Below are 12,870 nucleotides of genomic sequence, written 5' to 3'. Positions count from 1 at the left end.
GAGGTGGGGGGAGGGAGAGAGGCAGGTGCATGCGGAGGTCAGAAGATAACTTGCAGGAGTCATTTCCTTCCCATGTGGGTCCCGGGGATGGAACTCAGAGCATCAAGGCTTTGGGAGCCAGCAAGAACTTTTAAAGGCCTTAAAGCAGCAGTAACCAAAGCTGAAGAGGAGAGCCACCTTCCGGGCAGCAGGGCTCCTATCCTCCTTACTCCTGAGCAGGGTAAGGGCTAACAGGGAGCCCTGGGAAGAACCAGAGCCACCTCAGTCATCTGTGTCAACCCTTGTGGTCTCAGGGTTCCCTCTGTCCATGCCCAGACCTGAGCACCTCTGGCAGGACGAAGTTTGTGGGTCCCTCAAGACAGGGCAATCCTCCACTCTGTCCCAATCTCGCCCCTCCACGAACAGTCTATGATGATGAATTTGCCTAATGGTTTCCAAATTGAATCTTTGACGGTGACAGATGTCTCCACTGTCCTGCGCCTATGAGTTCTGGCTGCCCATCTACCACTCCTGACTGCCACTGTAGCGAAGCCTCACCAAGGCCAGGGCCAGAATTCACGACAGTGTCTTGGAACTTCATTCCTGCTTGGTTTTGGGCTTGGCATTGGTGGGGAATAAAGAGGGGTACGGGCCCTTGGTTCCCCAGACTGGGCTTGCGTTCAAGTTCAGAGAACCAGCAGGAATGGTAGATGAAAAGGAAGACTGCCAGAAGTTGGGGTCCCCAGGTCTGAGAATGGTGCCTTGGGCCCAGTCTTAGGCTGAGGAGCAGCGGGACTACAGGGACTACAAGGGAAGCCCAGGTTCGTCTGCAAGTTCGTGGCCTCCCCAGCAGGCGACGGGAAGCAATGCCTGGATGTGTTTGACTTTGAGTCAGTTCCCTACCGCGTGAAGGGTACGCACACGCACAGGTCCAGACACCGCGCATCGGGAGTCCGATCCCTGCGCCCCCAGCCCTGCACCAGACCGGGGGCACACTCCAGCGCAACCCGCGCTGCCCATTCCGCGTGACGCCCCTGGTCCTCCCAGCCCCTTCTGCACATTTGGCCACACCTACCTCTCCCAGCGAGGACCGCGGTGGCCTTGCTGGCGGGTGGGTGGGCAGGAGGACAGACGCCAGCCGCGACGCCCCCATCCCGCCCAGTCTTCACCTTGCCAGAATAGGCTCCGAGACACAGGACTGGGGATTTGGAACGGATTCATTTTTTTAAACATTTTTTTCCCCAGCAGACCACATCCCCGCCCCCAGCTCGCAGTCCCCCGCCCCCCGCACATATACCCTGCACACACGCGCGCGCGCGCACACACACACACACACACACACACGCACACACACACAAACCCGACGCGCACAGACACACACGCTCGCTCCCTCCCTCCGGCGCTCTACTCCGAGCCCTCCCGCCCGCCTCGCATTCACCGGCCTCGGCTCTGACTCCTCGCTCCCGCCGCCTAGCGAAGCCGCGCTGGGCTCGGAGCTGCTCATGGAGAAAGTGCCCGGCGACATGGAGAGAGAGCGCAGGGAGCGGAGCGAGGAGCTGTCCGAGGCGGAGAGGAAGGCGGTGCAGGCTACGTGGGCCCGGCTGTATGCCAACTGCGAGGACGTGGGGGTGGCCATCCTGGTGAGGTAGGTGTCGCTCCCGGCTTGGCGGGGCCCAGGACAGGGAGGGTGACAACGACTGCGGGCAGAGGCGGGCTCGGCCCGCTGCGAGCTCCGGCGCCACCTCCCCAGCGATTGGGAACGGGTCACGGTGGTGGGGACGCCCTGGGGCGATGGAAACCCTAGCTGATTCCTTCCTGGCCCGGGGCTTTGGGCTCACGAGGAACTAGACGCGGGAGGGCACTTGGTTCCAATGGCCTCAGAACTCACCCATCCAAGTCGGTCTTCCACATGAGTGACCCTAGCGACCCAACTGAGATGTACGGCCATCTGACCAGCCCCTCAAAGGGAACGGTAGGGACTCCCCGTTTCAGAGACGACTCCCCGTTTTAGAGACAGGCAGAGAAACTGAGGTTCAGCCAGGAAAGGGTTTAAAGACGATACAGAAGCCCTCTCCAGCTCGGCCCTTTGGAAGAGCGCAGCAGTGAGCAGGGGACTAGAGGTCAAGAGGCCCAGTTGCCCCTCCCAGGCCCCAAAAGTGAGGCCAGTGCGAGCTGCAGGTGAGACAGGTGAGTGAAACCAGTAGGCTTGAGGATGCAATCCTGGCTGAGTTTGTTAGGGTTTTTTTTTTTTTTTTTGAGGGGGTGGCTTTCAGGAGACAGGGCCCCACTCTGGACCCTGCAGCCAGATAGGTATACAGAAGTATAATGTCTGTCCCCAGGATCCCTGAGGACCCCCACCCTAAGTGATGCTGTATTTACACACCTGCACGACTAATATCCCCAAACCCCACAAGCTAGACACTGACTAGTTACAAATCACACCTGGACTATTCCCACACACGCTGGACCCAGGGGTACAGGCAGAACAGGGGCACCCACTCTTGGCAGGGGGAGACTGTCAAACCTAAGCGGGGCAGCCTTTTGTGAAGACAGGGTGACTCCTGGGGTGGACGGACCCCTGCGGCGGGTGTCTGTTTTCTAGTCCTGGCCCCTTCCCTGGCTCTTCTCCTCCCCTTCTGCCTCTGCCTCCGGCAAGCCTGGGACTTACCCAGCTCCCCGCTGAAATGCCTGGATTCCAACTCAGAAGTAGATTTTGGAGGAAAAGAGCAGAAGAGTTTTGGAGGAATTGGGGGAGAGTTCCTGATGAAGAGGAAGGGGCAGCTGTTTCAGAGCTCACTGCCCTGCTGGCGGGAACCAAAGAGGGCCACTGGGATCCCAAAGCCACAGACAGATTGGCAGTGTAGGCACCCACACACAAGCTCACAGCAGGGAGTGGAGCCTCAGATGCGCCAGCCCGCATCCCCAGAGAGCTGCTCTCAGCCTTGTGTTGCACCCCTAGGCCCACAAAGCACATGTAGGCACCGAGGGGAAACAAGGCAAGGCCCATAGGACCTGGGGGTGTCAGTGAGTGGTTCCCCCAGGAATGGGAGAAGAGAGGGCACAGAATAGGATCTGAGAGCAGGGTTCATTCTTCCTCGGTTCACCCTCTGACACCCAGGAACCAGGCCTGGCTGGGGAAGGTACTTGCTGACAGACTTAGTACTCAGAGGCCCACAGTGACCCTGAGAAGACCGGAGATGGCTAACAGATCTGGTTTGCCGAGCTTCCCAACAACCACACCTCGCCTCACGCCAAAGCCAGCCTGACAACCCCGGGGCAACACTGGACAACCCCAGCCACTCCCCATGACTCCAAATGCCGCTCTAGGGCTCTCTGCCCTAGGCCTGGCCAATAGAAGGGGGCAAGGCCAAGACCCCTAGCTTCTCATAGCTTCACGGGATCCATCCGTAGATCTGGCTCACAAACTCATGTTCTGACAAGCCCCAAATGTTCATCCACGGGACCAGGCCCTCTGACCACCCCTCTCCCGTTTCTGTCCCTACCGCCCACTCTGCCTGCAGGGTAGGGGGCAAGGAGGAGGCTGGTTACTAGCAGGAAGGAGTTCCTGGTGGTGGAATAAAGGAGAAGCTTGCTAGCTGCCCTAGGGTCTGAGGCAGACCCCCCGTGTTTCCAGTCCTTGTGAGAGAGGAACCCGAGGAGGGAACACCACCCTCCCTCCTGGTTGTAACGCTGACACCTTCCCCCTCATACACAGACAAGCCTATTTCAGGCTCTTGGAAGCCCAGATGCCTCTGGGAGCTGAGAAACTCCCCAAGACTGGCTGCTGAGGCTTCTCCCTGGCAGCTCAAGCCAGCCAGGGAGGGGTGGGAGGGAACACAGGCTGGAGGGGAAGCCAGGATGACAGCAGAGCTCAGGGCCCCTACTCCCTAGGAAGGTCCTCCCTCAGGGCCACACAGGGTGATGATGCTGTGTTGAGGCAGGAGATCTGCACTCAGGACCCATCCCTGGCCTGCGGTCCCTGGCCAGCAGCGTTGAAGTCTGGTCCATTCTGTTGCTGCCTCTTGGGCAGCCTTGGGGACCAGCCAGTTCCTGATCCATAAGCTGAGGGGCAAAGCAGTGCTTGGATAGTAAATGCTCAATGAGTGTCCCCTGGGACGTCCTGCTTAGGGAGAGGAAAGAGTTTCTAGGCTGCAGCAACTAAATATTATAAGAGAAGCCTTGCAAATTGCAACATGCCATACCCCCCCATTGATTTTTTGTTTTTTAGTTTTTTTTTGCAATTGTGAAAACCAAAAAGCCTGAGATGCTTATTATTGTGTGTAGGGGTGGGGGCATGTTTGTATGTCATGTGGAAATCAGAGGACAGCTGTCCAGAGCCAATTCTCTCCTTCCACCTTGTTGAGGGAGTGTCTCTCTTGTTCCTGCCACCGCGCTATGTCCGAGGGACCCTGTCTCACTGCCTAGGAGAGGTAGGGTTACCCGTGTGCCGTGGCATCCTGCCTTTTGGGTTTTACACATTCTGGGAACCAAGCTTGGTTGCCAGGCTTGCACAGTGAGTCAGTTCGACCCACTGGCTTGTCTCCCTGGCCACCGAGGCATCTTTCCTCATGTGTCCCTCATGAAAAGCTTCCAGAGAAATCCTGTGTGTTTTCAGGCCCACTGCCACCTTGGTCCACACCCGGTACCTCTGAAGAAGCCAACTGTGAAGTTTTCTCAAACTTGTAAAGACAGGAGGAGGGAGTCACAAAGTGTTTGTCCAAGGTCACACTCAGCGTCCAAGCAGGTCCCTTGCCTTCCCCACATGGACAGTGCCCTGGCCACCCAGTCAGAACCTTCCTGCCAAAAGTGGCTATAGCCCCAGAAGGGCTGGCTGGCCAGATGGTCTGTGTCTATCTCCCTCACGTCAGACTCTCAGGCCTGAGCCACAAGTTGTGAGCTTCCTCTGATGCCTCAGACAGACAGACAGAGGGTGGTGACACCCAACAACACAGGTCAGGACATTTTACACACTTTCTGAGGAACCATTAAGGAAATAGTCTCTCATTGAGTCCCAGCTAGGGGGCCCATGGGCTGGGGTGATGGATCAGAGCCTCCACTTACGGTGTGGGGTCTCGTCTGACAGACTCAAAGGGAAGCAGAGAAAACTACCCAGTGGCACCGATAGCTGTGGCAGGAAGGCCACATTGGGTGGCTGGAGAGGGGCAGGTCTGGCATGAGGGATGTGTCAGGCATTCCATTTCACAGAAAGGAAGGCTAGCCAATGGTAAATGCCGTTGTCGAACTGGGATCGAGGACTCTGGGCAGAGGCATGGAGACATGGCGCTGGGGAAGCAGATGAGCTAGTTCATAAGAAGTCTGGGGCATCTGACTTGGGTATAAAACTAGGGAGCCACTGATTGGTTTTGAGAATGAGAATGATGTAATGTAGGAAGTCTGGAGGGAACTAAACCCATTAGATAAACTGGAACAGGAGAGGGCCAGTACCAGGAAAGCCCAAATTCTGCTTCGAGGGATGGGGGGAGGGGGGGTTCCATGCCTCCAATCCCATCATTTGAGAGGCAGAGACAGGCTATGTCCATGAGTTCAAGATCTCACAGATAATCACAAACCATACCACAAAGGCAAAGTCAGTTGTTTAAATTAGCATTTGCTGCGGGGCATCAAGGAGAAAGCGCTGAGCTGGGAGAGAAGAAGAGTGTCTCTCGTGGGCTCTTCACTGGCTGAGCCAGCACAGTTAGGTCACCCTGGCCTCACTTTGTTCACAAGGAGGGCGCGCCCGCTCTTCTAAGGATGACGTGAGTCCATGCGTGCCGTGGACACCTTGTCAACCCTTGTGGACGACAAGCCCTTTCCTTTACACTCGGCCCCCCAGCCTAGGAACGCTGATGCCCATTTTATGGATGAGGAACCCGACACTTAGAGAAGGTAAATAACGGGCGCGCGCCTAGGAAGCACCAGGCCCAGGATTCCGTCCCCAGCACTGAGAGGAAACTTACATAAGGAGCTGGGTATGGGCGTATGGGTGGGGAGCATGGCAGTGCAAGCCCATAACCCCAGCACTCAGGAGGCAAAAGCGGCAGGAACGTTGCGAGTTTCAAAGCCACCCTGGCCTACCCAGAGATCCAGACCAACCAAGGATGCTCAACTCGTGCTTGTCTTAGAAAAGACGAGGGAGAAGCGAAGGGGGTTACAGTGGCTCATTCTTGGGGGGCTGAAGCAGGATTGTTTGAGCCCAGGAGTTCAGGGCCATCCCGGGCAGTGTGATGAGTCTTTTTTTTTTAAATATTTATTTATTATGTATACAATATTTCATCTGTGTGTATGCCTGTAGACCGGAAGAGGGCACCAGACCCCATTACAGATGGTTGTGAGCCACCATGTGGTTGCTGGGAATCGAACTCAGGACCTTTGGAAGAGCTGACGATGCTCTTAACCACTGAGCCATCCCTCCAGCCCCAGTGTGATGAGTCTTTAATTTAAAAACTAAAACGATTGCTGGGCAGTGGTGGCACACGCCCTTAATCCCAGCACTCAGGAGGCAGAGGCAGGAGGATCTCTTCCAGTGCTAGGCCAGCCTGGTCTACAAAGTGAGTTCTAGGACAGCCAGGGCTACACAGAGAAACCGTGTCTCAGAAACGAAAAACCAACCAGCCAAAGAAACAAAAACCAATCTAAAACAATTGTCCCAGAATCTTTTTCAGTGACCAGAGCAGGCCTCAGTGGGGTGTAGGCTCAGAGAGCACTCAAGAAGCAAGGCAGATGGTGGCCTGGCACAAGAGGCTGCCAGCCTAAACAGGTCCAGCAGGTGGTCCCGGCAGGACCTGGCCAGAGGGAGAACCTGTGATGGAAGGACAGCTCTGTATGAGAGTGAAAACCATTCTCGGTGTGGGAGCATGCCTGCTTCTCCAGCCCTGCCTCCATCTTGGCCATTCCAGCAGGATTTAGAAGATGCCCACCACCCACCACCCCCCACCCCGCGCCCCTGTTTCAGCGCGCTCACCCTTCCTCCTGCCAGGTTCTTTGTGAACTTCCCGTCAGCCAAGCAGTACTTCAGCCAGTTTAGACACATGGAGGACCCCTTGGAGATGGAGAGGAGTCCCCAGCTGCGGAAGCATGCCTGCCGGGTCATGGGGGCCCTCAACACTGTTGTGGAGAACCTGCATGACCCCGAGAAGGTGTCCTCTGTGCTCGCCCTGGTGGGCAAGGCCCACGCCCTCAAGCACAAGGTGGAACCTGTGTACTTCAAGGTATGTCCTTGCATTTACTCTTGTCCAGAACCTGCAGGCCATTGGGCCACAGCTCCTACAGCCTGTGCCTCTGGGAGGGCTCCTGAATAGCAGAGATGGCTACGGTGCTGCCGGCTTGCTCCCTTGGAGAGGCTGAGGCAGGCAAGGCACGGCGGTAGGAGAGAAAGACATCTCCAGCACAGTCCTTGTCTTGAGAACATGGGCTTTGGTAACCACCAGGCTGCTAGTCTGTGCCCGCCACACAGGCCAATGTGGGCTCTCAGGGATCCTGGGGACCGCGGGAGGCAGGGTGCCCAGGCGTTTACTCCTCCTTCCCTCCTTTGCCCCCAGATTCTCTCTGGGGTCATTCTGGAGGTGATCGCCGAGGAGTTTGCCAATGACTTCCCTCCTGAGACGCAGAAAGCCTGGGCCAAGCTGCGTGGTCTCATCTACAGCCATGTGACCGCTGCCTACAAGGAAGTGGGCTGGGTACAGCAGGTCCCCAACACCACCACGTGAGGAGGGGGTGAGGGTGGGCTGGGCAGTCTCCCCGCTATGTCCTGTCTTGTCCCCTAGGCTTCCCATCTCTCCTGGGACCAGGGACTGACTGCTGGGGCATGCAGACGCAGGAGTCTGATACAGTTAATGGCAGGCACCCCACAAAGGGCCTGCGTGGCAGCGTCCTTCTGACTTCAGGCCCGCTTCTGCTCAGCCCCTGCTCTTGGCTGCACAGAGTTGAGAACTCCGAGTAGATTTGTCTGAGCAGTGCTTCTCCATGTCTGGGGCAGGGATGGCTCAGGTCACCCAAGGCTATGACTATCTCCTGGTGGGGCATTGGCTCCTCAGACTCAGAGCAGCAAAGGGGCCAGCCCCACCCCTTCCTCTGTACCAATCCTTTAGGCCTGTTTCTCATCTCATGCTCACCCGAGGGTGCTTCCATACAACTCTCTGTACCAACAGAGCTGGAGCCAGGAGGGTCATGAGGACACATACACATGCCCAGGCCCACAAGGGACCTCCATGGGTGTCACTCACGTGGACAAAACTAGGAGATGTTTACTTCCAGTCTAACTAGAGGACAGCACCCACTTCTAGGCTCCAACAGGGCGGACGGACGGACTCAGTGACTCCCGCTGGCTGGGAGCGCAGCGAGGGCTGGCCTTCCGATGTGGTGATGTGGCGGCTGGGAACACTCAGACCCCCCAGACCCCCGGGAGGCAGCTGACTCTGGGAGCCAAATGGAAGGACAGAGCCAGGGCTGAAGTAGGAAGGAGAGGAGCGGAGGCGGGAACAGGAACTAGGGGTCAGCCAGCGGCTTGGGACACGTGTTCTGGAGAAACATTCCCAGCAGTTTCCCATGGAAAAGGCACTGTCTCCTCAGGCCCTTCCAAGGCCCCCGTGCCATCTCCTGTTCACGGGCCTCCCCACCCGGCTCTGCAGAGGAGGTCCCTAAGGGTGGGGAGAGGCCAGGCCCGTTGCCCTTCCTGCCACAGACCCGACCAGTCAAGTTATGCCTCCCCCCACCGTCAGCAGCTCCCCAGGAGAGCGCAGTGGAGTTCTCAGGAATTGCTAGTTGCAGCCAGGTCAAGTCCAGATGTGTACAGCTGGACCTGGCCCGCCCCAGACTCTGGAGTAAATGAGAGGCGAAAAGAGGTTTACCTGGCAAAGAAGGGCATCGGCCAAGCTTGGAAAACTGGGGTTCCCTCCATCTGCCACTAAGAGAGACCAGGGAAGAGATTGTGGGAGGGGAGGCAGTGGAGGGGTTTGCTCTCCCCCCCCAGGCAGGCTCTGCCGCCCAAGATGAGTTTGTTTACAGCCATGACACAAGACTTCCTGCTTTTGGAGAAAAGAGCTTTTTACAGGGCCTAGAGGGACGGTGGGGAGAACTGGCCAGCAAGCCCCAGTGAATCAGAAACACATGGCTTGAGTCTTCCTGCTCCTGCCCCAGCTGGACCCCAGGGACTCAGCACTGGCCAACCCTCAAACATCATCTCGCCCCTCTTTGGTCCTAGTGGGCTGAGTGGGAGTGGGTGATGCAGGGGCCAGACAGCCCACGGGCTAGCTACCTCACCTGGGCCTGAGCACCCATACAGGGCTTCCCCAGCTGTCACAATGTGGAATTGCCCCCTCGTGTCCCTTGACAGCCTCTGTCCCCATCTCTGGTCTCCTGGGGTCTTAGGCATGGGCCAGGGCCTGCAGGTCCCAACCCATTCCAGGACCTCCCCTTGCCTCACAGGGTGGAGTGGAGTTTTAGGGCTGACTTGTAGAAGTCCAGCTTCTCTTATCAGGGAAACACACTGAGTCAGACACCACTGTTTATTGAACTGTCTCTGCCTCCGGGTGTGTAGCTCTGTGTGGGTGGAGGGGCGCTGGGGCAGGGGGATGTGACGGCCAGGGAGCTAAAAGGAGTTTCACGGGCGGAGACTCTACGCGGAAGCCAGGGAGCCCTCTGCTAAGACAAGCAGCACACATCCTATTTCCAAAGAAAGAGAAAAGAGTTCCCATCTGTGTGGTGTTTGGTAATCAACAGGTCAGACGCTGGCCACACCCCTTGCACCCCCTGACAGGTCCAGGTCTCTCCTCTCCTGGGCTACCAGACTAGCTTGAGGTAGCACCATAGGATGGAGATAATGGAGGATTGCGCAACCGTGTTGGGTCTCTCAGCCAAAAGTGTCCCATCTCATGATTCCCGGTCCCCCCTTCTAGTGCCCCAGGTGTCCCCTTCGGCCTTCCCCCACTGACCCCTATAACCTGTCCCCTTCATCTGTCTCATCCACAGCCCACCGACCACGCTGCCCTCTTCGGGGCCATAGGACCCCTCCCAGCCCCCCTCTCCCTGGCAGCACTTTGGGCAGAAGGCTGAATTCTGAAGACACTCCTTGACCTTCCATTTCTGGGCGCCAAGGAAGCTGGAGGAATCCCGACTCAACTTCCCGAAAGGAGGCCTTCCTCATGGCCCTGGTCCCCCCAGGCTGCTGGGAGGTGGGGCTAGCTACCTTGATGCTGAACCTAACAGCGGGGGACCCTCCTGCCTCCCCAGCAAGGGGTGCACCCGTCTTAGCTTTTCTACTTCCTGTTAGAGAGGGACCTAGCAAGCGGCTGGTGGGAAGCCAGGACAAGCCCGTGAGTCACTTCAGAAAGGCGCTAGCCCCACTGCGTTCTGCCCACCAGCATGTAGGCTCACCTCAGCATCTAGAGTATCATGCACACATGTCTACCACATATACAGATATATTCTATATACGATCTCTATATAAATATATATAAATACATATCTATCATGTGTAGCTGCAGGCCCAGAAGCCTCAGTCTTGCCCAGCTATGGGAGGCCAGGGGGGATCCCCAGCATGTGCCTGGGTAATGCTCCAGGGAGCATGGAGAAACAGCGCAAGAAGGTGGGGCCAGGAAGTGGAGTTGGGGTGCCTCAGCTTGCCCCCATAGCTCAGTGTTCTACATTCCTGCCCATCTACAAAAAAAGAAAGAAAAGATCTAGTTTGCCCAGTGTAGTGGCACACACCTGTAACCCCAGCAGGAGCCTGGGAGGCCAAGAGCATCGTTGCAATTGCAAGTTCGAGGTCAGGTAGTCTCTACCCAGTCTCCATGGTGATGAGCAGGCTAGCCAGGGCTACACAAGCAGACCCTGTCTCAAACAAAATAAAAATAAAAAAAGATCTGGCTCCCCTCACCTTCCCAAGGGTTTGGCTGACTGGCTTGCCCTAGGAAGGGCAGGGACCAGGGCGCACCAAGAGCTCAGAAGATCCCACTGGGGTGGCAGCCAGTGTTTGTATCCTGTGTACGTGTGTGTGGAGGGGTGAGGGACAGCCTCAGTAAGGAGCCTCACCTGCTCACTTCAGACAGCAGCCAGGCCACAGGACCAGGGACTCCGTCCTCAGTGGAGACTCAGGGCCTTTCCTGCCCTCCTCCAGGCCACCAGGCCATCCTGTCCACCTAGTCTCCTTAACGTTGCTGGGGACCCCGTGTGTACTCCCTGGTCCATGTGTTCTGTCCTGGAGGATGTCTTGCTGCTGTGGCTGCCGTGCCTGCATCCCCTCCTGTCCCATCCTCACGCAGCCTCCTTGTAACCGCCTGTCTTTTTGTAGTTTCTGATGTTTGTAACCAGCTGTGCCATTAAACAGGCCCGTTCTTCCGTTCTTCCTGAATCTGGCCTCTGTTCTTTCCCACCCTGGAGACCTGCCTTCACCTCGCTCTTCCCCGTCAGCGTTTCTAGATAAGAACATTTTCATCGGAAACAGCGCCCCTGTGCTGGCCCTAGCTGCTCCGGGGGCGCTCTGGGTTTCGGGACTGCAGATCACTAAGCAGGAAGTCAGAAAATGAAGGAGGAGATGAGTCTGTCTTATTAAAAAAAAGTCCGAGAAGCTGGACCTACCTGGTGGTTTACAGCTGTTCCGCCGCAGCTGCTCAGAAGGTTGAAGCACAGGGCTGGGGATCACAAGTTTAAAGCCAGCATAGGTAACTAACTCCTTACTAAGACCTTGTCTCAAAATAAAAAATAAAGAAGGCTAGGGACACACAGTTCAGTGAAAGAGAACAGCCTGGCATTCATCCACCAGGCTCTAGGCTTAATCTCCAGCACCTCCACTGGGGGATAAAAAAGTCAGTGCCTTTGGGGTTTTGTCCTGGAAATCTAGCAAGAGCAGGGTCAGTGTGGAACAAAGGGTAGAATTTCAGAGGTGGGCTTGCTGACACACTCCGGTCACCCCCGGCACTCAGCACCGCCCCCCGCACTCACGCCCCCCCGATCCCCCCCCCCCCCGCACTCAGCAGGCTTACATAGGATGATGACCAGTTAGAGGACAGCCTGGGGGAGAGGGGGAGGGGAGAGGATGGGAGGTCGTGTCTAGATGTCCATGCAGAAGAGCCTTATTTGTATGCACGAGTCAGTCACATCACCAAAGATTAAACCTTGACCTTCTTCAAGGCCTACACACCGGACATTCCATACTCGATGCTGAATGCCGGTCCTGAGGCTCCGGGGGTCAGGGGTCAGCCCTTGGGTACCGCCGAAAGGGAGCCTGCTGGAATCCGCCTTGAGCTCTCGGCCTAGAGTCTCTTTCCAAGCGCTGCTGGGCCAGGCCTGTCCATCCCCCCATGGCCATGGTCACAACAGCAGAATCAAGTCCCTGAGGAGGGATCAAGGAGGTCACAGCATGGAGGGGAACAGGAGAACAGGAAACAGCTTCTGCCCCTTGGGAAGGCTTCTTGCTGTCTGGAAGGGCTCAGCTGACAGGGGCAAAAGTCTTGTCTCACAGCTCATGCACTTGAATGTGGGCCGTGCCTCCCTTTATCTTCTGGGCCCTGGCACAGCAGAAAACATGCTGGAAATCCAAAGAATAAATAAATAGCAGTCTTAGAAAGCAAGACAAGCACACGGGCCAAGAGTAAACTGTGAAGTGCAGGAGGATGCTGGGTGCCGGGAGGGCAGCGCCGGCCAGACCTTTCCAGGGAAGGAGTGTGCCAGACTGGTGGCCTTCCGGCTCACATTCGGTCTTGGCGCTGCTGTGTGACACTGGGCAAGACGCTGAGAGCCTCGATTTTAAAACAGGAGGCCTGGTGTGGGGGTGCTCCCGGCTCTCGGGAGGTTAAGGAAGGATGATGGAGAGTTCGAGACTAAGCAGCAAGACACCATCTCAAAAAGAGAAATAGTAACTTCGTTAAGCAAAAATCTGTCTTGCAAGGCAGAGAG

The 12,870-nt window shown here is 56.7% G+C and overlaps 2 protein-coding genes across 3 annotated transcripts in view; one reads left to right on the top strand and one right to left on the bottom strand.

The window, feature by feature from the left end:
- Prcd (photoreceptor disc component) overlaps positions 1 to 1,245 on the bottom strand; it is a 7,138-nt gene extending 5,893 nt beyond the window's left edge. The window contains exon 1 of the mRNA XM_026780442.1: positions 1,055 to 1,245. Coding sequence (XP_026636243.1) covers positions 1,055 to 1,132 — 78 coding nt within the window. The 5' untranslated portion in view covers positions 1,133 to 1,245. The remainder of the gene's footprint in view (positions 1 to 1,054) is intronic.
- Positions 1,246 to 1,339: 94 nt separating this feature from the next.
- Cygb (cytoglobin) lies at positions 1,340 to 11,318 on the top strand. Of its 2 annotated transcripts, XM_005350777.2 has the most exons (4): positions 1,343 to 1,624; positions 6,956 to 7,187; positions 7,518 to 7,681; positions 9,946 to 11,318. In XM_005350777.2, the coding sequence occupies exons 1-4, from the start codon at positions 1,482 to 1,484 to the stop codon at positions 9,977 to 9,979; spliced, it is 573 nt and encodes a 190-aa protein (XP_005350834.1). In that variant the 5' UTR covers positions 1,343 to 1,481; the 3' UTR covers positions 9,980 to 11,318. The 2 variants fall into 2 exon arrangements, with proteins under 2 accessions (XP_026636242.1, XP_005350834.1); XM_026780441.1 differs by lacking the exon at positions 7,518 to 7,681 and having other exon boundaries at positions 1,340 to 1,624.
- The last annotated feature ends 1,552 nt before the right edge of the window (positions 11,319 to 12,870 follow it).

This window comes from Microtus ochrogaster, chromosome 7 (genome assembly GCF_000317375.1).
Source record: "Microtus ochrogaster isolate Prairie Vole_2 chromosome 7, MicOch1.0, whole genome shotgun sequence".
Classification (NCBI taxonomy): domain Eukaryota; kingdom Metazoa; phylum Chordata; class Mammalia; order Rodentia; family Cricetidae; genus Microtus; species Microtus ochrogaster.
This window is presented reverse-complemented; position numbering and strand designations above follow the sequence as displayed.

Coding starts and splice junctions, on each gene's coding strand:
- Cygb (XM_005350777.2), top strand. CDS start 1,482: ATGGAGAAAGTGCCCGGCGACATGGAGAGAGAGCGCAGGGAGCGGAGC. Junction 1,625..6,955: donor GGGGTGGCCATCCTGGTGAG/GTAGGTGTCGCT, acceptor TCCTCCTGCCAG/GTTCTTTGTGAACTTCCCGT. Junction 7,188..7,517: donor TGGAACCTGTGTACTTCAAG/GTATGTCCTTGC, acceptor CTTTGCCCCCAG/ATTCTCTCTGGGGTCATTCT.